The following is a 28,000-nucleotide window of genomic DNA, read 5'->3' on the forward strand; positions in this document are numbered from 1 at the left end:
TAAAGATTCCAAAAACTCTATACTTTTATCAGCTCCAATTTTGTATCACCTTTAAGCTATACCGGGTGTCAACGAATCTATTAGACAAGTCATAACTTCTATAATATTTGGTGTATCAAAATGAGATTTGGTATTGGTAAATGGTTTGTGAATATAAAAGTTTTCACATATTTTTCACTTCCGGTTTTAAATAGAGTACCATGTATATTGTAACATTTTTTGATTTTTGAGACAATTCTAGATCAGAATGTGACATTTTCGAAAGTTTTTACACCTGCTCAATTTTTTTCAGAGTCGCTTTCGAAATTGCATCTAGGCGGCAACCTAAGGTGATATCAGAAAATTACTATCGCGGAGTTTTAGTGACTAGATATGAATAAGACAAGTTGGCAAAATAACATTTTCGAGTCTATTATTTTTCAAATGGCGACCATTTTTGACAAGCACTTTCCGAAAAAAGATTTGAAGAATCTAACGTTACTAATTTCTTTGCGATTTCGATGTTCGCTGGCCGACATATAAAATACAATTCAATTTAATATTTGATGTTGACATCAATATAGCAGGCTGTCGTAATGGTATGTTGAAGCAGTAATAATTACTAATATTTTCTTATACTTTTTATATAATATACAATTTGTCAAAATACCAAGAAGTTTTAAATAAAAACTCGCATTAGTTCTAGTAGGTAAATAAAATCAAAATAAATAAATAAGAAATAACCTCAAGAATTAACATTATTTCTGTTGGTTGAGCTTCTAATAAACTTAATAGAGCGAAAAGTAACCAAAGAAAATTCAATCGTTTTGGCTAAAAGTCCAAGGCTGGTGTTTCTTAATCATATATAAACAGCTGAACACACAATAACTTCTATATTTTGATGATTCAGAGAAACTTCAGAGATTTAAAACTAACGAACAGAACGTAATAATGGCGGATGGAACTGACTTCATGTACCTACTCCAGATTTTCTCATTCATAAAAGATGTCTGGGAGATATAACTTCATTAATGCAATTTCAAACTACCTAAAATAAGGTTTTCCTGCAGCTAAAAAAGCAAATGCGCCACTAGAATCAACGAAGTCGCCCCGGAGCGTTGTTTTAATAAAAAAAAGGTAAAATTGTATAAGATATATTGAGAAAAAAATTATCTTCGAACCAACATTTCAAGAGAATATTTCTCAATTCAACACATTAAACTCTCGCTTTGCCCCTAATTTTTTCTATTTGAATAAATATTTTTATAACTTAACCTAACAGCAACCGATACACTTTTTATCAAATGTATATGTATTTATTTTTTGATGAATAAAATATACATTCAAGGTTGAATATAACACACTTTTAAAAACTCGTTCATTTGAAGAACGCAGTTGGTTTTTTCAAATGCATTAAAATAAATTTCGTACAGGCACCCCTCTCTGAATATTTTAAGGATTCTCCAGTAGTGATTAGCATTTCCATAACCAAACTGGAATGAAAAAAGAATGGTTCAGAAATTTAAAACTTTTTATTTGTATATAGAACTTGCATCTAGGGTTCTGATACAAATATACCTACTTATTCTATGAATATGCATGGTTCATTTTGAAAGATAATAGAATAGTCATCTCGAAGTCTCGGGGGTTACTATTATCAATTATGCTCATATCTTCAGGGGCATTAACAATTCACTTTGAATTTCTTATGTTTACTTTTCTTTACTCTCTAATTAATACTGAATATACCTAATTTACATCTTTTACTAATTTGTTTACAAAACCACTTTGATACGTGAATATCGTATTGGTTTATTCGTAAATTTTTGGGAGGCTTTTTAAATTTTTATAAATGTTTTTCTTTCATAACTATATCTGTGCTAGATTTGTGCGGTTTGACCGTATATGTGTGGTTTGAACTGTTGAATTTTCGCAGAGTAAGAATATCTAATATTCCATTAAGATTCACATAATAAATATAGTTTAAAAAACTAAAAAACTATATAAAATTTTTTTTAAATAAGCTTAAAACAAAAACGATCGAAAAATCTAGTATTATTGTGAGAAAAGCGACCGGCGCTTGATATACAAAAAATATGGCACAAAGCGCCCACGCTTTTTTACAATAATAGTAGTATTTTTCGTTCGTTATTGTTTGAAGCTTATTTAAAAAAATATTTCAACTTTCTAGTTCTATGTTCTTTAAAAGCGTGCTTTTTAAGTTTTTAAACTATATTTATAGAAACCAGGAAGTAAGCACCTCAACATTAACAATATAGTGAAATCTTTCACAAAATTATTAGTTGACATTTCAAAGTTCGAAGACTATTAGATATAACAGGAATGACTTTAATCTCAATAGCGATATTCATGATAAAAACACTCGGCAGAAGCAAATGATACACGTTAGATATGCTAAGTATAAGATAACTCAAAGTGCACCAAAACGTATAGGACCCAAAAGTTACAACTGTTTACCAAACAAATTGAAGTCAATATGCAGCCTTTCGTTGTTAAAAAAAATGAAATCATTTCTGTTAGAAAGATGTTTTTATACTCTTGACAAGTTTTTAAATACAAAAATGTGATTTGCTACTCTTTCTTGTCCATTCTTGTTTTTTTGTCAATATAAGGAAATAGATAATTTGAAATAACCACTTTTGTATGAAGATTGGATTATAAAAAAAAAACCGTTTTCTGTTCAGTTTGTACTCCTTATTTTACAATGGTGTGAAAATGTATAACATCTGCCGAGCTACTCTAAAAAGACAAATATTAACCCAATCAATACAGGAAAATAATCAATGAATTTTTGAGTAGAACCCTATTATAGGTTGACTAAGTTCCATACCGTGCGTGTTTTATGTGTGTGTTTTTTGCACTTTAGTTTAGTGTACACTATATTTTGTTTATATTTTTATATTCATAGGACATTTATGCATTTTATTTTATACTTACTTACTAGCTTTGTCAACAAGATTTTTTCTTCGGACAATAAAGTCTTATCTATACAAAAAATTTCTAAAACTTCAATTCAATTCAATTTATTGTCCCAGTAGGGACTATAATTAACTACGAAGTATAATGAAATAACAGAAATAAGATATATCACAATAAACATATAAAATATTTGAAATGCAGTCAAATATGAAATTTAAAAATCTGTGCCTTGTAATGTAGTGCCTTGTAATGTAGGACAGTTTATTGAATGGAGATTGACGGGCATTTTCAGCATATTCATTTATTTTTTGTGTTTTTAGATTTGAGTGAAAAGTTCTATTTCTGGGATTTACACTTTGCGGTACCTTTTGGAAGGCTCACCCTGTATAATTTTTATCATTTGGATCATTCTTTTTTTGATAAGAAAATTGTTTCAGGTTGGTAAAACTAATTTGTAATGTAATGTAATGAGTAGTTACATACTAGATGGAAGATATCCCTCAATCCCTCAAAAAATGTAAAGACAATCATAATGATAACCTCGTTAATAGGTAGCTTTGTTGAAATATTAATTGCAGTAAATATAAAGAAAAGCCGCACTGCTTTTGAGATATATGTAAAAATAAAAGTTCTGCAGTAATTTATTCAAAAATATTTCGTTTGTAGGTATAATTTTACGTATTATCAATCATTGGTACAAGAAAATTACATATTTGGCGTCACCATCATGGCTCATTGTTTAATCACGTAGAAAAATAGTTATCTAGTTTCTATTATTTGACTTTGATAACACCAACTTTTATTTTAGTTTAGTACCACTATTTCTTATCAAATAGTAAACCCAGAAGGTTGCATCGTGTTTTTGAGAAACCGTTTTGTATTTTGCATTTCTTGGTTTTTGTCAAAACATACGTCAAAACCGTGGTTACAATATGTGAGTAATTCTCTTTTACTTATTACAATCGATCGCTTCAAAAACACTTCACTAACTTTCTGCGATAGCTTCTGATAATTCCTCTTCCATATTCTCTGTTTCACTATCACTGTCGTCATTGAAATAAAAAATGAATGTATTTCTACTATTAATACGGAAGTTTCTAATCTCCATATAGTCTTTTTCAACTATAATTACTTTTTTAATCCTTTTCTGCCAGTCTTCTTCAATAATATTAGGTAATTCTTCTTCAGTTAGCTTATCAAATTTTGGAAAATTATTTTTACGCCTGATGCTTTGTATCAATTTTTCCCAAATGAACTCGATGGGATTGAAAACACAAAAATAGGGGAAGTCTCAGTATAGTGTGTCCATACTTTTCAGCAATACTCTCAGGGGCATACACTTTTTTAAATGTTTTTGTCTGTGAAATTTCAAGTATTTGGTTTTTTGGTATATTAATCTTCAAAATACAAATTGTTATCTCCATTAAAAAAAATTATTTAATTTTTCAATTTTCACACGCTTTATATTAGCTTCACCTGTATGTATGTATGTATGTATGTATGTATGTATGTATGTATGTATGTATGTATGTATGTATGTATGTATGTATGTATGTATGTATGTATGTATGTATGCATGCATGCATGCATGCATGCATGCATGCATGTATGTATGTATGTATGTATGTATGTATGTATGTATGTATGTATGTATGTATGTATGTATGTATGTATGTATGTATGTATGTATGTTATGTATGTATGTATGTATGTATGTATGTATGTATGTATGTATGTATGTATATGTATGTATGTATGTATGTATGTATGTATGTATGTATGTATGTATGTATGTATGTATGTATGTATGTATGTATGTATGTATGTATGTATGTATGTATGTATGTATGTATGTATGTATGTATGTATGTATGTATGTATGTATGTTATGTATGTATGTATGTATGTATGTATGTATGTATGTATGTATGTATGTATGTATGTATGTATGTATGTATGTATGTATGTATGTATGAATGCATGCATGCATGCATGCATGCATGTATGTATGTATGTATGTATGTTTGGTTGTAACTCTCAAGCTCGAGATTTTTATTGACAGAATTATCGGCATTAGTGTTTGATCTATTCGCGAACCTACCTGATATTTCTTTATCTATTTGCGGGCAGATGGCGCTGTTACGGAACCTCCTTGATAGGTTGTTCAAAAGAAAATCAAAATAATAAATATAATTTAAAAAAATTTAAAAACACGCTTTTAAAGAACATCGAACTAAAAAGTTAAAAATAAATATAGTTTTAAAAAACTAAAAAACACGCTTTTAAAGAACATCAAACTAAAAAATTAAAAATAAATATAGTTTAAAAAACTAAAAAACACGCTTTTAAAGAACATCGAACTAAAAAGTTAAAAATATTTTTTTTTAAATAAGCTTAAAACAATAACGATCGAAAAATACTTGTGACAAAAGCGTGGCCGCTTTGTGCCAAATTTTCCGTATATCTAGCGCCCAGGCTTTTTTTACAATAATACCAGTATCGATGTTCCTTAAAAGCGTGTTTTTTAGTTTTTTCAAACTATATATTTTATTCGGTACTTTGATGAGCTGTCGCGAATGATAGGAAGCGTTGTCAAGAACTATTACACTATTCGCATTCAAATTTGGGATCAATGTGTTTTCGAACAATTCCTCGAAAATATTAGCTTCCATGTTCTTATGATAGTCAACATTGAAGTCCTCAAGTTTTTTCCACATAATTTCAAAGAATTCGAAACCCATCCTTTACTTCCTCCGTAATGCACAATGATTAGTCGCGATACTTTGTTTGGAGGCATATTAGGCGTACACATTCTCGAACCATCAGTCCACCCTTTCGTAACTGTGTCGTGAGTATCGTATCACGTTTCATCCAAATAGAAAATTTACCGTTGTTCTTGTCTATATTTGGTATTTGTTACGCAATTCCACTATTCTTATTCTTTCCATAACTGATTGATATTTGTTTATTATTTTAAATCCTAGTTTCTTTATCTAATTCTGAAGAGTTTTTGTCACAGCAGCTCACGCTATGGCCGGAAATATTCAATTTCTTCTTTATGATTTTTATTCCCGCATTCCCCGATTTCTATTTGTCACCGTAACATGACTTCAAATTAAATTTAATGACTCTTCAGCCAACCATAAAATTCGGTTATTAAAAATTATCCAATACGAACCGCCAATTGTACAGTTCACGTGGACTACTTCGCAGCCGGTTCATTTCTATGTATTGGTTTTTTTAACCTTTGAGAGTGCCGCCAGCTTTTAATGTGCACAATATAGTTTACTTTGACTATACTTCAAATTGTTTGGTTTCAATGGTTGCTACCACCTATAAAGGCCATTTCTTTAGAATAAAAAAGAACCCAGAAGAAATAAGCTCAGAAAAGGAGTTGAGATCACTTGAAAGTTGAACCTGAAGAGTATGAAGGTGCAGAATTGAAAGAAGAAAGAAACATTGATTTATTCATAACATTTTTACCTATCAAAAATAAATATCAAAAAGTTTTCTGATGGTTTGTCGATGTATTTTCTCAAATATTTTCACTGCTTTTTGGATCGAACTCACGATTACAGTAGTAAATGTATAATTATAAGTTCAAACCCTGAACATTTTGATTTTGTATAATTGAACTTCTATAATTATAGTGATAAATTGTATGAGAACATTTGTGTAATTGAACATTGCTCTTCAGTGAAAGAGTCCTATTTTTTCATAACTTCCTCATTATCTTATAGAGATTCCAATATGAATTAGGAATAATTGAATGGATAATTTTAACGACCATGCGCGACTATTGTCACATCCATGGCTTAGTCAACACAACTATGGAAAGTATACTATAAAAATTGGTTTCCAGTGTTATATTAAAATGTTGGCTCAACGACATGAAAAATAGGACTAAAACCGAAATCATAATCACAATTCAATAATTTTTTTTATGACACTGAAAGAAAATAAGAATAACCGATTTGCATTCGATGTATTAGTCAAATTCTGGTATATTTGTTCAAGAAACGAAAAAATGCACGGTGTCAAACGAGTGATGCTCTTTTGTTTGATGACAGCCATTCTCCCAGCCATTCTATATTCACTCCCTTGTACCTGCGTCACTACATCTTCGCGGATGTCACCATCTCCGTGGCCGAATCCGATGTTATAGCCATTCGAGAGGGATACTCTTCCATTTTCTGCGACTCCCTGAAACTGACCATGAATTCATCATTCAATGCGTTTCAACTGATGGGAACCCCAAAATCAGCTCGAAGAGGAGACACATTCGCCTCAAGAAGTCGATGACTCTACCAGATGATACGTTGGAGTACTGGGGATTTTATTTGCTAAAAGGGGCTACTGTTAGGTTAAAGGTAAGACTAGAAGGGACGACTTAATCTTCAAACCCTATTTGGAATGCAAGAGTGCATTCCTATCCTTAGTTATATTTCCTTCAAGAAAATAATCATTCCAAATACTCCTTTAGTATTCGTCATATAATTAATTGATAGATAGAATGCTTTGTGAGCATTTCAAAACATATTTCTGTTGACATCATTTATTTAGGCAAGTTAAATTTTAACAATTCACTTGTAGGAATGCTCTGCACAACTTGAAAGTAAATACTATCAAACTATTTAAAGAATACACTGTATGTACATACATATAAAACATAAAATAAACAATCATTATTTCATTTTCACTTTCAATTATTTAGTGCTAAGCTTTTCCATTTTATACCTATACTGTTAGATACTTTCATGAGAAGGTGTTTTGCTTTTTATCAGTTTGGTTGTAACAAATCCCTGCCTCTGGTTTCTCAAACGAGAATTTAGAAACCAATATGGTTATTCAGTATAGCTTCCATCATACGATATATCCAAGCGTTATATTATTCAGTTTCAATGAATATAGGGCACGTATATTCTCTCAAATTTACCCATTTCACAACTTTTCATTTCACAACTATAGCTATACCTATGTATAGCAAAGCCCTAGACTTTAGTATGCTGTAATGCTTCTTTGGATACCTCTACTTGTCTCCTCAATCAACCCAAGAATATCTATGTAGGTACTCTTGTCTAGTTTCCTACAGACTTTATTAGAGGTTGCTTCCAGTTCAGCTTCCTGTCAATATTGCACCTTGAAAATTCTACCTATAAAGTTTATATATTGTATTTTAGATATATTCAAATGAATTTTCGATATTTTTCCTTTTAATTATGAATGTTGTTTCATCTATACAGGGTGTTTATTCTATTCCTTGGACTATTTGGATATTTTGTTCTTTGATGATGAAGACGGGGCGAAAAAGAATTTCGACAATAACAATTTTGGCAATTTTAAAATTATCAACGTAGCCGAAATAAAAGTATAGCGTACTACACTGGATCTACCAAGTAATAAAAAATCTAACAATTCCATTGGTGCCTATCAACAACATTCCGATTACTACAAACGGCTGCAGACATTCAATTTGAATAGTATGTTTCGTAACTGATCATTTGTATGTGTCGAATAGGTTGAAACTGATGGACTTTGTCTATTTGAAGTCTTGTTACTGGAGTCCTCTATCATGAATGGCTATAGTAACGCTATGGACTTGCTGAGGGCAGTTCATTGGAAGCTAGGCAGTTGTACAGTGAACGATTTCCAAATCGTAATGTGCCTAAAAGAAAAACCTTCCAAAGCATACATCAACGACTTCGTGTAACAGGTGCATTGAAGCGAAATGGAGGACCAGAAACGCCTATAACAGTAAGAACGGTAGAAGTAGAAGAGAATGTGCTGGCCATAATAGAAGATCGAGGTACCTCTACTCGAAAAATTGCAAATACTCTAAATATAAGTAACAGCACGATTTGAAACTATTTGTTACATCCATAACACACACAACGAGTTCAGGCACTTCTTCATGCACATTTCCTTCCACGTATTGTATTTCGGCAATGGCTTTTGCTCATATTGGTTCAAATCCCTCAACTATTGATACATATTCTTTTTACTGATAAAGCCAGTTTCTCAAGAAATGTCATAAGGAATTTCCACAATAACCATGTTTGGGCTGAAAAAAAATCCACTTTAGGTGCTTGAAGATCGCTTTCAACATCAGTTCTTGTTAAACGTTTGGGTGGGAATTGTTGGTGACTTCCTAATTGGACCGGTCTTTCTGCTAGGAAGACTTACCGGCGAGTTATACCGCAATTTTTTGGAACAAACGCTACCTCAGCTTCTGGAGGATGTACTATTGGTTACAAGAAATACAATGTGATTTATGCACGATGGTGCCCCAGTGCATTTTAGTATATTGTCTCGAGAGTTTTTAACAGTAGCATACGTAGATCTCTGGATTGGTCGAGGCGATTAGTCAACATAAACGGCCATATTCAACAACTTATGACCTGCTAAAGTCATTAGTTTATCGTTTGTTTGAAGGTGATTGACATTGTTTCATGGTGTATTTCATCAGTTCGGACTTCCATTGTCTAATATAATATACATTGATTTGAAATTCCTGAAAAATATCAAAGAGATTAACCGAAAATAACAATTTTATTTGAACAAAAAAACTGAAATTACAAAAGAAATAACATAAAACCAAACAACAAACATAAAATAAAAATTGAAATATTAATAAAAGCTGAAAATTGAAAATTATTATTAACAAAAAATGAAAAATAAAAAATAAAAAAATTAAAAGATTCCAAACCAAGTTCTGTCACGATGTTTCGATTTTTAGTATCCACAATCATCTTCGGGTGATAACTATTAGTTTATACTACTCTAGTGGAAGATGTGGAAGATTTGAGAAATCGGATAATTGCTGGGTGTAACCCAGTCAGAAAAGATGCTGATGTTTTCGAAAGAGTTCGGGAGTCGATGAGGAGAAGATTGGATTCTTGCATCCGAGCGGGGGGTAGTCAGTTTCAACAGTTCTTGTAGATTGAGAAACATTACATGTAATTTTTGGTAATGAATCTTCGAAACAAAGCGCCCCTATCAAAAATCATCAAAGGACGAAATATCCTTAGAATAGTCCAAAGAACAATCCCTTAAATTTTTGCCGCATGTTTAATAAACACCCTGTATATAGGGAGAAGGATTCTAATATTGAGAGAGGGATTCTAATATTGATCCCTGTGGAACTTCATCTAAAATCTGTTGAAAACCCGTTAACCACGCTTGATATCTTCTGTTGATTACTTTATTTCATCATAAATTTCTTATTGCCTTACCAATATCTTCAAGGTATTAGATTGTTCCAAAAGTGTTGTTCATTTTTATGAGTCTTCTTTAAACTCTAGTATCTCAGTGAATACTCATTCATTTCAATCGTAATAAGCGCCATTCGTATCAGTGCACTTTTGCCAACTAATTAAGACAAGTTGATTATATCCCTCAGCTTAAAAATTGTGTGCTCAGGGTCTGCTGAATTCGACGAAAGCCGTTTTTGTCTGATCCTGATTGGCGAAGGTTCTACCGGTGAGAAAGTTATCGAGTGCTTGAAAAGATGGTAGTCAGTTGGCGAGAGATGTAGTGAGTATGGTGAGTGGAGCAGAACTTTGACGCTTAATTTGTTTAATTTTTCGACGGTGATTTGTCAAACGTGCTGATGGGCGTTGTCGTGGAGCAGGATCGGACTTTTTCTGTTGACCAGAGCCGGCTGCTGCTGACGCAATGTTCGGTACATTTCGTCGATTTCCTCAGAATGGGACTCTGATGTAATGGTTTGGCCCGGTTGCAGAAAGTGAAGATAGTGAATACACTAACCATGGTCTTTTTTTGGAGGGTTTTCGTCTTTGTGAAGTGACTGGGTGCTCAATGGTGTCCAACCACTACTGTTGTCGTAGAGAATCCACTTTTCATCACAGTTGATGAAGGTGGAGAACCCACTATTCGAGCTTTTCAACTTTTTCAATATGTTTTAAACCATCTAAAACCGCAAGGAAGCTAACGCCCAGTTCTTCCGCCATCCCACGCACCGTTTGTGATAGGTCAGTCTCCACCAGAGTCCTCCAATCCTCGTCCTGTACTACTTCGGGGCTCAATTTCGGGGTTAAAATCTCCGAAACGGAATTTCGCCAACCAACGTCAACCAGTACGTTTATTAACACTATCATTGCCAAATGACGATTTAATTTTTCGAGATGTTTTCTCCAGCACTTTGGTTCAATTTGAATTTTTGAAGAAAAGTTGGACAAAACTCGCATCATATAGTAATAATCTGAAAAGACGCAAAAAATTAAAATTTGGAAAAAAAATTCTCTATCGATCAATATACAGGCTGATTCACGGTGGATGGCACATTAGACGTTTCTGGTGAACCAGACAACGGATCACTTTGAAAATTTAATGGAGGGCATATTCGGACATTCTCTAGCCAGCTAAAATATTTTCGACAATGCGGTGTTGCCGCTTCTATTAGAAAGCAGTAGCAACTTTGATTTTTCAAATGGAACACTCTGTATATAATATTATTTTTGGAATCTCCAACAATTGCCCGACAACTTTTCTTGATATTTCCCTACTCCTATCTGTTACCGTTTTCGAAATAAAAATTAATTTCAATTTTTTTCTTCGAAAATCATGACTTCTAAAAATGCCGATATCTTTTAGTTAAGAAGTACTATGATATCGAAATTTGGTTTGGAGTTAGGTGATACTTGGACACTTCCCACACGTCAGCCTAATCTCCGTTACTTCAATACAGGGTGGTAAAAAAATTCAGTTTTTTCGTTTGCTTGAAAAAGTTGCTGAAATTTGATTATTTTAAATGGAACACCCTGTATATTATTGAAAATTCGGAAAGCTGCTGAAATTTGCTTTCTTTCTATGTATATCATACCTATACCTAACTAGTCAAGTTTCGGACTTATGAACATTTATTTGTGAAAATGTCCCTTCAGAATGGTATTTCCATTCGGTATTTGGTAAACAGGCCATGATTACTATTTGACAGTAGCGTTGTGACATTCTCCTAATAATATCGACATTTTCGTCACTTCAGAAGTTGCAAATACCTTCAAAACGATGGAACAAAACTATTCAAACGAAGTTCTTATGAATTTGTTTATTATTTTTGGACAGTGTGACAAAATTATCAGCAGAACATGTAGAAAGTTCAATGAAATGTATCCGAATCTACCGCCAATGAACCTCAAGAAATTTATACGAATTCAGAACAATTTCAATATGTTTGAATAAACTTTGAAAAAGCACCAAGAAACTTCAAATTGGAAATATTGATATGAATAATTATAAAAAAGTAAAACAATCATGTGGAATATTTCAAAATATGTTCGAATCGCTGGCCGTTCACTTCCAAGCACTTTAAAATGCGGGTGTTGACTGCTTTCGTGGTGGCAGATCTGATTTCATTGGGATCCAAATCTTCAAATGTTTGGGCAATCCTTTCTAACAATTCATCTCTCGAACGCACGGGTATTTTGTAAACGTTTTCTTTAAACATTCCCCACAAATAAAAATCTAATGGATTAAGATCGGGTGATCTCGCTGGCCAATTCCATGGTCCCAAGCGCCTCATCCACCGATCGTCAAATAGTCTATCCAGTTCTGCGCTCACTTCTCTTGTGCAATGTGCAGGAGCTCCGTCTAGTTGGTACCAACAGTTTCGATAATCTTCGAGTGGCAGATTATCCACGAAACTGTCTACAGTATTCTCCAAAATATTCAGGTAGCTTCTGGATGTTAATGACTCCTCGTATATCACGTACCTCAATTTGTTGTCCATCAACATGCAGAAGACATTAAAACTAAATTTTTCTTGAAATCCGGCTTCTTTTGTGACGTGAGGATTTTCACTGGACCAATAATGACGATTTTTTCTATTGAAAATCCCTTCTCTCGAAAATTTCAATTCATCAGTCCAAATAATTTTATTTAAAAAAAGTGGATCTTCTTGAATGCGTGTCAACAACATTTCACAAAATTCTACTCTCTGTTGAGGATCTTGAGGCTTCATTGCTTGATTTTTGGTGAATTTATAATCATGCATTTTATGTCTTCGCAAGATTCTTTGAACCGATGAATATTTTATACCCAAATCTTCTTCAGCACTTCTTATCGATGACTCGGGAAATGCGTGAAAATATGCTAAGACATTAATCTGGTTGTCTTCGAAAGTTACGGGTCGAGGCAAGTTTCTTGGTGCTTTTAAAGTTGATCCAAATGCATTGAAATTGTTCTGAATTCGTATAAATTTCTTGAGGTTCATTGGCGGTAGATTCGGATACATTTCATTGAACTTTCTACATGTTCTGCTGATAATTTTGTCACACTGTCCAAAAATAATAAACAAATTCATGAGAACTTCGTTTGAATAGTTTTGTTCCATCGTTTTGAAGGTATTTGCAACTTCTGAAGTGACGAAAATGTCGATATTATTAGGAGAATGTCACAACGCTACTGTCAAATAGTAATCATGCCCTGCTTACCAAATACCGAATGGAAATACCATTCTGAAGGGACATTTTCACAAATAAATGTTCATAAGTCCGAAACTTGACCAGTTAGGTATAGGTATGATATACATAGAAAGAAGCAAATTTCAGCAGCTTTCCGAATTTTCAATAATATACAGGGTGTTCCATTTAAAATAATCAAATTTCAGCAACTTTTTCAAGAAAAAAAAAACTGTATTTTTTTACCAGCCTGTATTGAAGTAACGGAGATTAGGCTGACGTGTGGGAAGTGTCCAAGTATCACCTAACTCCAAACCAAATTTCGATATCATAGTACTTCTTAACTAAAAGATATCGGCATTTTTAGAAGTCATGATTTTCGAAGAAAAAAATTGAAATTAATTTTTATTTCGAAAACGGTAACATAGGGAAATATCAAGAAAAGTTGTCGGCAATTGTTGGAGATTCCAAAAATAATATTATATACAGAGTGTTCCATTTGAAAAATCAAAGTTGCTACTGCTTTCTAATAGAAGCGGCAACACCGCATTGTCGAAAATATTTTAGTTGGCTAGAGAATGTCCGAATATGCCCTCCATTAAATTTTCAAAGTGATCCGTTGTCTGGTTCACCAGAAACGTCTAATGTGCCATCCATCGTGAATCAGCCTGTATAGCTACAAAAACACACACTTATTTACCCTTACGCCATATTTCTCAAGTTCAAGTTCAAAGTCACACCTTATTGCATTCACAGAAAACCTAGCATTTCTATTTTCTCTTATTTCATGTTCGTCGTCTTGATTTCATTCAGACTGGATCCTAGCTCCCCTACCCTTTAGACTGGCTTTTGTCAGAGAAACAAATGGGTCATAACTAATTAGTGATGGCGGCATGAATGTCCTCAGACATTAGTACCACCCTTCGCGGTGTATCCCTACCTGGCTGGGGTGAGATGGATGAAGATATTATTCATCTTCTATATCGGGAGGGGTCGTCTACAGCGTAATCTATAGCTTCCCTGACTAACGGATTATCGTGAGTTTCCGCGCAATCGAAAACTCGCCGATTCCTCGACTAAATGGACTGCTGCACGAAAGGCAGCTGCAAATCTCTGCGGATTGCTTCATTCCGCACGAAGCACGGATCATTCACAATGGTCCGTAGTAATTTGTTTTGTAAAGTCTCCAAGATGGAGATGTTGGACGGAGCCGCTTGTCTCCAGACGCATGAAGCGTATATGATGACAGGCTTGAACATCGTGCTGTAGATTGTAATTTTGTTTTTTAGGCTCAGCTTTGATCGTCTATTGATCAGTGAGTACAGGCTTGCCACCCGACCCTCGATCTTTGCCTTCACGCTTATAAAGTGCGGGTTCCAGGTGAGCCTACGATCTATTAGAAGACCGAGATACTTTACCCGCGTTTACCAGTCGCTCTCCCTTCCAGAGATTCTCACTTTTCTGGCCGGAGAAGATAGCAGTCTTCCCATGGTTATCGCCTGAGTCTTTTCCGGGTTCACTCGGATCTTCCATTCGAGGTACCAGCGCTCGAGGTCGTCCAATGCACGTTGCATCTAGGCCGAACTCCCGACCCATGAAAGATGAGAGGAGAGCCGTGTCGTCGTCGTAGAGCGATCTGTTATTTCATGAACAATATGTATTATTGCTTGAGTAGTAACCATATAATCATATTGCTTACCAATTAGACATTTTGAATTTTTTAAGAAACAATCATATTTTTCAGTATTGATTGCAGAAATTTTCTGGTGTAATTGAGATAAATTTATGTATATTACAATATCCCTTATTGAAAATTGAAACGGTACTTTAGGGATTATTATGATACAAATTCTGATTCATAGATGGGTTGAAAAAATCGAATAAACCATAGTCTTCGAATTCATTAGCAATTCTCTCTGATAATACTTTTTGTTAATTGATGAATTCATTTATTATTTTCCATGATTATTATTTTCTATGATGTTCCACACGAGTTTGTACTAATAATTAAATAGTTTACGATCATTATAATGTATTTCGTCTCTATTATTTTTTCCTCTTACAACGTTTTATAGTTTTTTTGTTCTGATTAACTGACAAATAAAAATATTATTTTTTCATAGGTTTGTTCTCGGCATGAAGGTGCTCGAATATTAGTAGTTCGTGGTGGAAAAAATCTCAATACTTGTGGACTGATGGATCACAATTATCAGGCCTTTGGCGCCAAAATGGATGCAGAATACAAAGAAGTTAAAGTATTCGACGAAGAACCTGCTGATTACCTTGGTGAGATATTTTTAGAATTTTATCAAATACATTGATTTTGTATACAGGTTTTTTCGTAACTACGGTACCAAACTTCACAGGGTGATTCGTTAGGTCGTTTTAATAAAAAAAGTTTTTATGAAAATATGTCCGGAGTTGCTTCGTTTCTGAGATACAGGGCATTGAAGTTTAAAAATATCATAAATATCCTTACACTGATTTGGTTGAAATTTGCTACAGTTATTTGAAGTACTAAGGCGCTTATTTAGCCCTAACTAGGTTGAAATGATTAGGTTCAGTGAGCACCGCAGTCAACAATATTGGTAAAAAAGGTACGCCACTGACTTGTTGTAGTTTTTTATTTTTTTAGATTAATCAACTGAAAATACAACTTTTTCGTCGCTTGTGTTTTTTCATATCTAGCTTGGTTTTCGAAAAAAAACTGAAACCACTTTGAATATCATGAACACCTGCTTTGTCATATCAGTGAAAGTCAGAGTTGTCAATCGTGATTCCATCATGAATAATTTCACTAACGCTGAAATGGCTGACATGCACTTTATTAATGAATTAGCAAATGGAAATGTGGAAAAAGCACGGAGAATTTACCACGACATTTAGAACGCTCCAGCAAGATTATGTGAAACTGGAGTTTTAATTAAAATGCAGATGGTGGAAGACTAGAAACTGTAACAACGCCTGAATTAGAAGAAGCTATACTTGATATTTGAAGAACATCCTTCAAGTAGTACCAGGAAGATTGCACTGCAGCTGGAAGTCAGCCCAAAAACCGTATGGACAATTCTAAAAAGAAACCTCCTACACCCATATCACATACAGCGGGTCCAAGCTCTACTGCATCGGGATTTTCACCAAAGGTTAATGTTTTGCAGTGGTTGATTCATACGTTAGCACACAATAATAATTTTTTACCAAATATTTTATTCAAGGACGAAGCATACTTTTTACGATATTTTTATTATGAACTTTCACAATAACCATTTTAGAGCTGACGAAAGTCTCCACGTTATTAGAGAAAGTAATTTTTCTACCAGCAAGATGAACAGGTGAATCCTGCACAAACTTTTTCTGGGATCATTCAGCCATTTTGTTAGAAGAGGCAGCATGTGGTTTATGCACGACGGGGCTCCAGCTCCTCATTTTAGTGTTCTTGCTCATTAGCATCTCGACATCACCTACCTTAATCGCTGGATTGGCCATCTCGCAATCCTGACATAAATCCTTTATTATTAGTCAGTGGTCTATGCTTGAAGACTGGCAGTAAACAAATCTAAAGGAATGAACTTTAAACGTTCAAGCCAGTGTCGAATATACCTACACTAGGTTAAATAGACTGACGCCTATCAGAAAACAACTAATTCCCTGGCTAATACCACGAAAGGCGTTGGATTATATCCGACAGGCGTCAATGCAGCAATCTTCACAGAAAATTTCCTGCATATGCAATTGGCAATACAACTGAGTCGACCTTCAATTTTGGAACAGGCACACTCTTGCAGACCGCTTTCGGGTTCATTAGCCACTCATCAGTGCAAGATAGTGGCCATCATCGACCTAAAGTCAATGATATTCCATAATTGAAAATCGGAATTATTTCAGAGTATTTCATTCCTCTTCCAAGTTGGAGCGAAACAACAAAATGTCACTCCATCTAGTGGACGAGGTGGTACTAACCAACTGCATATCCGTAATTTGCCCGATTCCTCGCTCCAACTTAGGAAGAGGAATGAAATACTCTGAAAGAACTCTCCGATTTTCAATTATGGAATATCATTGACTTTAGGTCGATGATGGTCACTATCTTGCACTGATGAGTGGCTAATGAGCCCGAATCCGGTCTGCAAGTGTGCCCGTTCCAAAATTGAAGGTCGACTCTTTCAGTTGTATTGCCAGTTGTATATCAGTTGTATTGGAAATTTTCTGTGAAGATTCCTGCACTGACGCCTGTCGGATATAATCCAACGCCCTTCGTGGTATTAGCAAGGGGAGTAGTTGTTTTCTGATAGGCGTCCGTCCATTTAACCTACTGTCTAGGTATATTCGAGACTGGCTTGAACGTTTAAAGTTCATTACTTTATATAAATCCGTTAGATTTCTATTTATGGGGTCATCTGAAGGCTATGGTTTATAAAACTCCTGTACTAGATGTAAATGAACGTGTCAGATAATCGATGACGTCTTCGTGAGGGAAGACGTTATCGACGGAAACGTCATCGCCCTCACTCAAAATTTCGACTTTAATTTCGAAATTTCAAGTTTTAAAGTCGTAATTTTCATGAAACAAATAATAATAAAAATATGTGGCTCTCTTGCGCTTCCGTATAATACTTAGAACACGACTCTAATTACCATAGAAAGTCGTTGCCGTTGCTTATTTCAGATTTTAGACTTAGTATTTTATATTCAGAATTAGTTGAATAGGGCAAATTTTAAATCAATTTAAGCAAATAACTTGCAGATGACTCTTTTGATAAACGTTTCTAGCGTTTGTTCTGACCTTCAAATATTGAACAAAAGAAATCCTTGTGTATAGAGAGTTGAGACAATTTACTTAAAAGTGAAGACCATTTTTCTCCTTTCAGAAAGATGTCGAATAATTTGGCAAATCATAATGTGGGTAAAAAAGTATATAAAACAGCATTGCACTTTTAGTTAGTTCATTCTGTAAAGTTATTTTATAAATAAAACATACCTGACTTTTTTTTAATATTTACATTATATTTATTGTAGCTGACATAGATATGAACCTAGAAATTGATGATGCTAGAGAGGATGTGGCCGACGACACAGTTGCGGATAATTTGATTTTCAAAGGTTTAGTAAGAACAGATACTGATTCTCAAAAACTGGACGGAACAGATGCACAAGTAAGTCGCACTACAAAACCTAGACACCATCGAAGACATACAAAAATATGGAAGAGGGCAGTAGACGAACTCAAACGGTCTTTAGAAGGTATTAAGATTTTTCATTTTCCATATATCTTACATAAATTGGGATACTGATTTTTTCAAATGTCAAATCCTAGTTGACGACACTATAATGGAAAAACTTTTCTGGATAATAATAACATGGAGTTATGAACACTGATTTCGAAACAGTTGGCTAAAAATACATAGTACATTTGATATTTTCATTTTTCTCAAAAAATATTTATTTATTCATCAATTTCTATATTGTTCTCTTCAAAGTAGTTTCCCTCAGATATAATAATACACTTTTGCCAGCATTTTTCCAATCCTCGAATCAATTCTGATATACACTTTTTGGTATGTCCTTGAGCCCTCTCAGTGATTCGGTTTTTATCTCCTCAATCATCGCAAAACGCCGTACTTTAACTTCATGATAATTGTTTTGGCGTGCTTTTTTATCTTGGCTCTTCTGGACTCTTCCATTGGTACGAGTGGACTTTGATTTCGATGTTATAACCACACACATAATCTAAATATCCGATATAAAGGAACCCTTTCACCGCCAATATTCGGATTAGAAATATTCAGGCGTAGTTATACTTATCAAATATGTTCAATATACAATCAGGTCCCTACCATGTTCAAATCTTACAGTTTGCAAAGATTCAAGAAGGCCTACAAGAAACACTTGTTTTCAATGCAGTCCTGATATCGTACGATGAAAATTATATTGAAATAGCTTTAATTATTTAACTTTCTTTTTTTTTCTTTTTCAATTCTGTTATATTGTTAAGTTCAACACACCTAGCGATGTACTTAAGATTAGTGGAAGAACAGTTTATGAGCTGATTTTATATCATATTATAAACTGAACTTCGCCTTTTGCTTTGGGCCAAATTCATATCGTATATGTATTTTTTTTTGTTCTATGTATGTAAGCAATAAAGTCGTTTATTGTTATTATTATTATTATATACCAATGATTCGTCACCAGGTATGACCCTTTTGAGCAAACCGGGATCGCCCTTGATGTCAGTCAACAATTCCTGAGCGATGCTCATATACGACGGTTTGTTTTTGTTAAAATTCAGCAATTTTGGAAGGAATTTCGCACACGCTCCATGCCCAAAATTACCGAAAAAATTGCATGGTATTAGCTAACCGATATGCCGACATCCTCTGCAACTTCTCTTATAGTAATTTGAAGATTCTCCATAAAAATTTTCTTCACTTTCTTCATATTTTTATCGATTGTTGATGTGCTGGAGGAGCATCGTCTTTCACATCTTCTCGACCTTCTGTGAAAAGCTTGTGCCCTTGTGAATATTTTTCTGACTCAGAGTACAATCACCGTATACCACTGTCAACATGTCACGTGTTTTTATGCACTTTATTCTATTTTTAAACGACATTCGATCTATTTTTTCGATAGCAAAAAATCGCTGAACACGCAAAACGCTTCAAACTTTTATGCCTTTCACCATCAAAATAAACATGATAAACAGCTGAAACTGTGAACATATGTTTGAGACGAGTGTACCAACATAAAAATCGCTAATCGAATATACGTAGCCCGCGAAATTTGAACATTTACCTTATTTTTCGAACAGACCTCGTGAACAATATATGAATGTTTATCACCTCAAAGGTCCGACTTATTACAATTCTCTTTTCATAGAAAAAAAAAATACACCTTTCCACCCACAAATAATTTTGGTGAAATTGGAGGCACTCGTAAATCGTTATATCCATGCCGCTTGCTTGCGCGGTTATAAGGCACTTTGAAATTACCATTATGATTAGATAGTGGAAAAGTTATATAGTGTCTGCTCTCATATCCAAACATTCCAGAGGAAAGTCGTTGGGTAATATTTGATTTCCCTATAGTATATCTTCAAATGTATCACTAAAATTCAGGAAACTTATACAGGGTGTTATGTAAATACGTGGTGTTACGTAAATACGTCAAAGGGGTGATTCTTTGAGTAATTCTAAGACGAAAAGTTTATATAAACGTAGGTCTGGTAATGCTTCATTTTCAAGATACAGGGTGTCAACATTTGTAATAGAAATATTTTGTTTCCAAATATCTTGATAATCCTTCAGCCGATTTTGTTGAACTTTGGCAGTAGTATTTGGTGTAGGTAGGTAGGTAGGTCTAAAGTGAGTGGGTCTATTCGACCCTCCACCGCCACCCATAAGGGTTTATTGTGGCTCACACCTATTCACACTCGGCCAAATAAACCCAGCTTCTTAACGAAGCCGATTAGTTTGTATGGTGAGTGGTCTTCCATGTCAGATGGAACTGACTGAATCATCACAGACATCGTAGTTCATCCCTACTGTAGTCCAACAACTGTTTGGAATCAAGCTTCGAAGGGTGAATAAACGCCTTGGAGTGAGCCAATCCTGGAAGATTCTGCCAGAAGTCCATAACTCTTCTTGCCATTCAGGTGTCAAGTGTTTTGTTTGGCAAAGCCCAAAGCGATGTCAATGACAGGTTCTGGTCCAATGAAGCCGCTTGCAGCACTCTCCTTTGCAAAAGAGTCGGCAACTTAATTGCCTTCCAGGCCAGTATGGCCAGGAATCCAGATCAGAGACAATCTGTTTAGTCTTCCTATCGAGGAGAGTCTTTTTTGGCAGTTTGCTACCAATTTAGACGTTGCCGGGTGGGGGCCAAGAGAATATTTTTATTGACTTGTGAGTGAGGTTGGATTTATCCAATCTGTCCGCACACAATTCAATAGCGTAAATTTCCGCTTGAAATACAGTCGCATAAGTTCCTAGGCAGATTGATATCTCTGTCCTGGGTCTGCGACTGAAAACACCTGCACCAGAACCGGAAGGTGTTTTTGATCCATCTGTGAACCAACAACTATCTGCTCTCAATATTTCCTTCTCCCGGAGGATCCAGTCCTCTCTACTCGGGAATAGTACTTTATAAGGCAGTTCGTAGTTGACACTTGGAGGCATAAAGCCAGAAGTCATTTCCAGAATGCTGTGACTTTCAATGTCAACCAACAGTCTGTTACACTCTGCATTGAACGGATTTGTGCAATTGGCAATGTGCACAAGTCTGTATGCAGTCCATCTAGCCTCTATTTCCAGAAAAATGTGGAGAGGAGGTAGATCTAGAAGGATCTCCATGGCCGCTGACGGTGTGGTACTGATGGCACCACTGATAGCCAGACAAGCCTGTCTCTGTAAGCCAGAGAGCTTCGCTTGGGCCGTTTTATGTGAAACCTTCGGCCACCAAGCAATTGCACCATACGTGATCATTGGTCTAACAATCATCACATAAATCCAATGGATTTGTTTTGGACCAAAACCCCAAGTTTTACCACAAATCCTTTGACATGTCCATAGAGACAGTCTGGCTTTGTGTAAAACTTTTTCCAAGTGAGCGTTCCAGGTGAGTCTTTCATCAAGGACCATGCCAAGATATTTCACCTCCGTTCCAAATGGAATGACCACACTATTGAGGGAAAGTGGCGTTAGATCGTCCAATTTCCTTCTCTTGGTGAAGGGGATTAACACAGTTTTGCTGGGGTTGATAGACATCTGCTCCCTCAGGCACCAACTGTGAACAACATCCAACGCGCTTTGGAGGATATTACTAGCTACCCTTCCCGACGTAGACCTTGCCAGGATGACAAGGTCATCTGCATAAGCTTGCAGATCAACTTTTCTTCTGTCGAGGGCATCAAACAGACTATCCACCAGCAGCGACCATAGAAGGGGAGATAGTACCCCACCTTGAGAGCAGCCCCTGGTGACCCTGAATCTGATAGCCTCGCCTTGAAGAGTCGTAGTTGCAGTTTTCTTTACTAGCATGGCATAGATCCAGCCAGTTATGGTCGATTCTATACCCTTTCTAGCCAGAGACAATCCTATAGATTCAGGTAGTGCATTGTCAAATGCTCCTTCAATATCAAGAAATACAGCAACCGTATTTGGTGTAGTGAGGAACTAATTCAGCCCTAACTATATTGAAATCATCATTTACAGTAATATCCTGGAAGGCATCCTAACCAATATTTTTGTCCAAAGAATGTGCGTCACCAATTTTCTGCAATTTTTTTTTTTTTCGCATTAAGCAACTGACACTACAACTATTTCATTGTTAGCATTTTTATCGAATCTTGCTTTGTTTTTAAGAAAAGAAAAATGAATCCGTTTGTTTGAATATTCCTGGAACATCAAAATGAAAAATTTGAACTATCAAAACGTCAAAAACTGGGGTATACTCGATTTTTTTTTCATGTCAACAGTTCATTCTTGTCTTATAAATTCTTATCAGAAGCAACGCAAGCAATAAAAAAATATGAATTATTAAAAACGTTGTTATTCTTCTCCATGGACATGCAATGAAGTACTTTCTACATTTTTCCCAAAAACAAAGCAAAATTCAATAAAAATGCTATATATAAAGAAGTTGTGGTTTCAGTTGCTCAATGCGAAAATAAAAAATACGAAAATTTCAAAAAATTAGAGGCGCACATTTTTTGGTAAAAATTATTGGTTACAATGTAGTTGGGGCTAAATTAGCCCCTCACTACCCCGATTAGCACCGTCAAACTTCAGCAAAATTGGCTAATGGATTATTAGGATATTTATAAAAAAACTACTTATTTCACGAAATTTGACACCTTGTATCTTCGAAATGAAGCATTGCATTCACCCCTTCGAGTTTGGCCATGTACTTACATTACACCCTGTATATATTTTTGTTTGCACTTCTTTTATGGAGAAATTCAAACGTTGTGATAATCTTGGTTGACATGTGGTATGAGAAGAGGTAAATACTAGAATGTTACCGATAAGTGTCCTCTGTGAGATCACTTCAATGTAGATTTTAACTGACCTATGAAAATTATCTACAAACTTGGAGTTCTCTATTCTCAGATATGTCAACCAGGACTCTCGTGTTGTTTCGGTGTAGTTCAGTTTTTTTAGTCAAAATTAGGTTTCTCAGTGAATCTTATTGACATCATCACGTAAATCCATCAGAAGAATATTCCCGAGAAAGAATGGCATCCGCCCCCAGGGAAAAGCAAATTGGTACTGTTTGTCAATATTTTATTTCATCTTCAATGATTGAACCTAAAAATATGCCCATTTCAAATAAGCGAATCAATGTCATTTCCATGTCATCGATGACATGAGTAGATCAAACTCATTCCGTGGCATAAAGTCGTGCTCTTATGAATGAATTGTGTGTTTTCTCTTATGATGTTATCTAGATTTGGTACTGAACAGCTGATAAGGCAATTGTCTTACGGCGAAAAATCGGATGTATACCAGTGAGGAAGTGAAATTTCATTTGCAATATTGTGTAGGAATCCTGTGAATGATATCTGATTCAATTCCATAACGAATGTTTGGAATATAAACTGAATAGAAAGTTTTTTGTATAATTCAGTGTTCATAGAAAAGTATTTGTTTCGAAAGTATTTTCCTTTCGTGTAATTCAATGTTTATATGAAAGTAACTGTTTTGAATGAGCTTTTTTTTCCAGTGTGTGCCTGAAAGTTACTTCTTTGCATGATCTACACATCTTTGTATAGAATTATTTTTTGAAATTGATTTCTTCTTTCTTTCTTGGAAGATTCCCATATTTTTTGAATCAAGATGGAGAAGTAGAAGGCCAAAAGTTGTACTATATCTATTAATTGATGATGCTTGTTTAATTCTGAACTATGATATATTTTCAATTGCTTTTTTTATTTCAGTAGAGGAAATTTTCTTGTTTTATTTTTCCAGGAACTGAAAGTCGACCGAAAAGGAGTATATCCCCTCTGGATTCCAAAATCAAACATGGAGGAAATGCGATGAATTTTACAGATGATATAAATTTGGAGAGCGACAGTGTTTCCAGTTTTGAAACAGACCTCCTCAAATGCTACGACAGTAAAATCTTGCTATCACGAGGATTCGTGCCGAGTCGACTATGCAATTCCATGGATTATTTGGATCAGAGCAATCACATGGTGACAGAACATACGGTGGTATCGGACGGATACTATTACTATATTTTCTACTCAGACAATGATTTTGTCAAGAACGATATACACGCGGTTTTCAATATATATAAACCCACATATGGATTCGCGAATGCTAGTAGTGGCCATGAATGTTTGAATCAGACTCAATGCGAATTTCCCATTAATTTTTTTTCTGATGGAACAGTGATAGTGGAAGTGCCTACACGAGATGGAATCGAACATGAAGCTGACGACATTACTCTGCTCACTAGTACTTGTAAGCCAAGAATGGGTGTACATGATTTTTCCTGTTCTAGTATTGCTTTCAATACTGATGTGTGCTTTCTTATGAGTTCTCAAAGGTGCTTACGTTACGGGTAGTGGAGACGGAGTACTGTTGCATTTTATACGTACCACTTTGACATGCATATTCTTCAGGTGCGTATTCACTTGTTACAGATGGCCCATAAAGTAACCGCTAACTCGTTACGTTACGGCTAGTGGAAACGGAGTACTGTTGCATTTTTATCCGTACCACTTTGACACGTGTAGCCGTAAAGGCCGAAGCACCATTTGTCTGTTTTTAGCCGTCGCATCAAAAGATTGTTAGTTACGTACGGCGACAAGCTGGACGAGTATATATGTATCACACATCTTTGTCTTATGCAGCGTTGGCTTGAATGACTGATACGTCAAAATGCTTCCTGACGCGAATCTTGTCATCTTGCAACGAGCTGGTGTTACCTTACGGCCCATTGACCCACATGGATGTGCGCCTACAAATCGAACCACTATTGCATGCGACTTCGTATCTCGTTCGGTTACGTTACGAAATGATTGATACAGCCAAAACTACGGTGTTACGTTACGGCCCATTGGCTCATATGGATACCCACCTTAAGTTATCGTCAGATTTCCCAGAACTGGTAACTCTGAATGACGTGATCTCATGTTAAAACACGTTCTATTTTGTGAATTTCTACAGATTCCAGTGATCTTATGAGAACTACTTCAACACATCATTACTGAAACCGATTTGTACACTATATTCTGAAACTGAAATTAATTCATGGCAGATAATCTATATGGAGTTTGAAGTAATCTGGAAAAATTGCACACAAAATAGCTTGCTTCTTACTTTACTTTCTGAATATCTCCAGCAAAATTTGATATGAAATATGTATGAGTGATAGGAGTGATTTCTAGAAGTTGAATTCAAGAATTCAAACAATTTTGACCAAAAGTGTAACATTTTTGGTTTTTTTTGCAAAATTATAATCACTCATATTATTTCTCTTCTAAAAATATTCATTTTCATAAGTAGCAACTTTCTGTTAAAGATGTAAATAATCTAAGTTAATGAATAAATTTAATTCAAATTTTTTCAAATTTTTTTTAAAAGACCATAGTACAAATTATTCTTATCAAATACAGATTGATTAATTCAACTACTAAACTCTTTTTCTTGTGTTTCCGACTATAATACCTGCAGTATTTTCGCATATGATATGTAATGGGTATGTTGACAATTTTTGGGAAAAGTTAAAATCAGTTATATTTTTTTAATCCAATAAAAATAACTCTATGATTGTTCAATAATAAAATTCGTTATTTAGGTTAATAAAACAATAAAATTACTTGTAAAATGAAGGCGCTTACTTATAATAAAATTGTGATAACGAACATGTAATAAAATTTTATATTAACACTTAGACGAATAATTATTTGAACAAAACATCAAACTGATAGATATTGATTACTTTAAATGAAAAAACATTGAAAATAACTACACCTACACACCAGATTTCAAAAAATACAGATTTGATTTAAAATCTACGCTACTGGTTAATTTCTAAGTTAATTTTGTATGTAAATATTGTCGCTGATAGAAAATTTGAAAAAAACTACCTACTATCTATTTATCATTAGGTTATGATCTATGTTTAATGCGGTAAAGTCAAATCAGAATTTAATTCTATTTATTTTTGATTGGTGATTGGTGTACATCAGAAATATCGTATTCATGTATTGGTTCTGAGGCATTTGCGCTCCTTGCCGCATCCCTTGACTTGGTTTGGTACTGTAAATAAAGCCCAAAATATTTATTTTTTTCTAAATAACAAACCAATACTTCATAAATCATATACTTTAAATTTCGTTTCAAATTTCGCTTTCGCTTTCCAATACATGTAACATGAGCGCTATGACGTCATGTATTCCCAAACTCTGGTAAACTGCTAAGAAGAGAAACAGTTTTTAATCATTTTTTAACAAAAGATAAGTTTGGTGCGGTGCCTTTAATGTACAAATACTACGGTTCACAACCACCCGAATAGTTATTTATCTACGTTCCACATAAGGAAAATAATATTTAAAATTGATTTTTATTACTCAGAGATCCGTCATACACGTTACAGCCTGACCTGTATTTGATATATTTCTGCCTAGTATAAAAATAAAAGATAGTATAAAGATATCATCTTTATACTATGATTTCTGTGAAGATCATTTTGATGCACCTACTAATAATTTGTACTTGCTTCATTTCAGAAAGTAATTATAGTATTTCATTATAAGTCACCTATTTAATTTTGCCAAGTAGAAGTTTACAAAGTGAGAGTGAGAATGGGCATCCATGATATTTGATATAAAAATTATTATAAAAATAAAAAAAATATTGTGTTTTAGGATGTCTTTTATGAAAACATTCGACCTGTGTTAAATTTTCATTTGAATTCAGTCAACCTCCCTATTCGCTTGTTCGGTTTTTTAAATATCATAGGAAGGCCCGAAACACAAAATCTTAAATAAATTGCTGTCTTTCAGGGAATGTTTATTTATATAGATGAGTTGAAAATTGTACACTCTCATATATCTCTGTAATTGATGAATCAAATATTTACATATTTATGTTGGTTTTCTGATTATATTGATCAACAATATTGGTTTATAAATGGTACTAACATGAACATTAGCATTTAATTTTTAATTTTGAACTAAATAGCATCCCATCTGCTAGTAGAATACAATAGATATCTGTTTCAATAATATTTTAACATGAAGATTTCAATGCATTTACATAAATGAAGACCATAAGAATTTTAGAAAAACTGAGTAAAAATAAATTTAATATTCTTTGAGAGGTATTTACTACATTTTTATACGTTGTTTGCTACAGTTAAAATATGCTTGTTTTTTATGTTGTTAAGTAAAGTCTGTGATCAATAATTTTAAGCAGCAGTCTAAATGTATTAAATGAAATATATAGTTTTATGAAAAATTATGGATATTTTTCTCATCTATTCCTTTCAGAAAAATTTCACAGAAACGCCAAAAAAAATTTATTTGACTATGTTTTTAAATGGTTTCATTCTAAATTCAATATGTTAATTTTTTCAAAATTTTTGCAATGGTACAATATTACAATTAGTACTTTTGAAATCTGTCAGTTATAACGTTTTATCTTAAGATTCAAAATACA

At 34.2% G+C, this 28,000-nt stretch overlaps 1 protein-coding gene across 1 annotated transcript; it reads left to right on the plus strand.

Annotated features, from left to right (window-relative positions):
* The first annotated feature begins 6,931 nt into the window (after positions 1-6,931).
* Positions 6,932-27,802, plus strand: LOC111502232 (uncharacterized). The gene is given in 7 exon segments (XM_023156246.2): positions 6,932-7,004; positions 7,007-7,162; positions 7,165-7,289; positions 15,461-15,623; positions 18,354-18,578; positions 24,299-24,812; positions 24,814-27,802. Coding segments are annotated over 7 exon segments (1,299 nt in total). The 5' UTR covers positions 6,932-6,946; the 3' UTR covers positions 24,872-27,802.
* The last annotated feature ends 198 nt before the right edge of the window (positions 27,803-28,000 follow it).

This window comes from Leptinotarsa decemlineata, unplaced genomic scaffold (assembly GCF_025532065.1).
Source record: "Leptinotarsa decemlineata unplaced genomic scaffold, Ldec_3_MD MMD2_tig00000505_RagTag_RagTag, whole genome shotgun sequence".
Classification (NCBI taxonomy): Eukaryota; Metazoa; Arthropoda; class Insecta; order Coleoptera; family Chrysomelidae; genus Leptinotarsa; species Leptinotarsa decemlineata.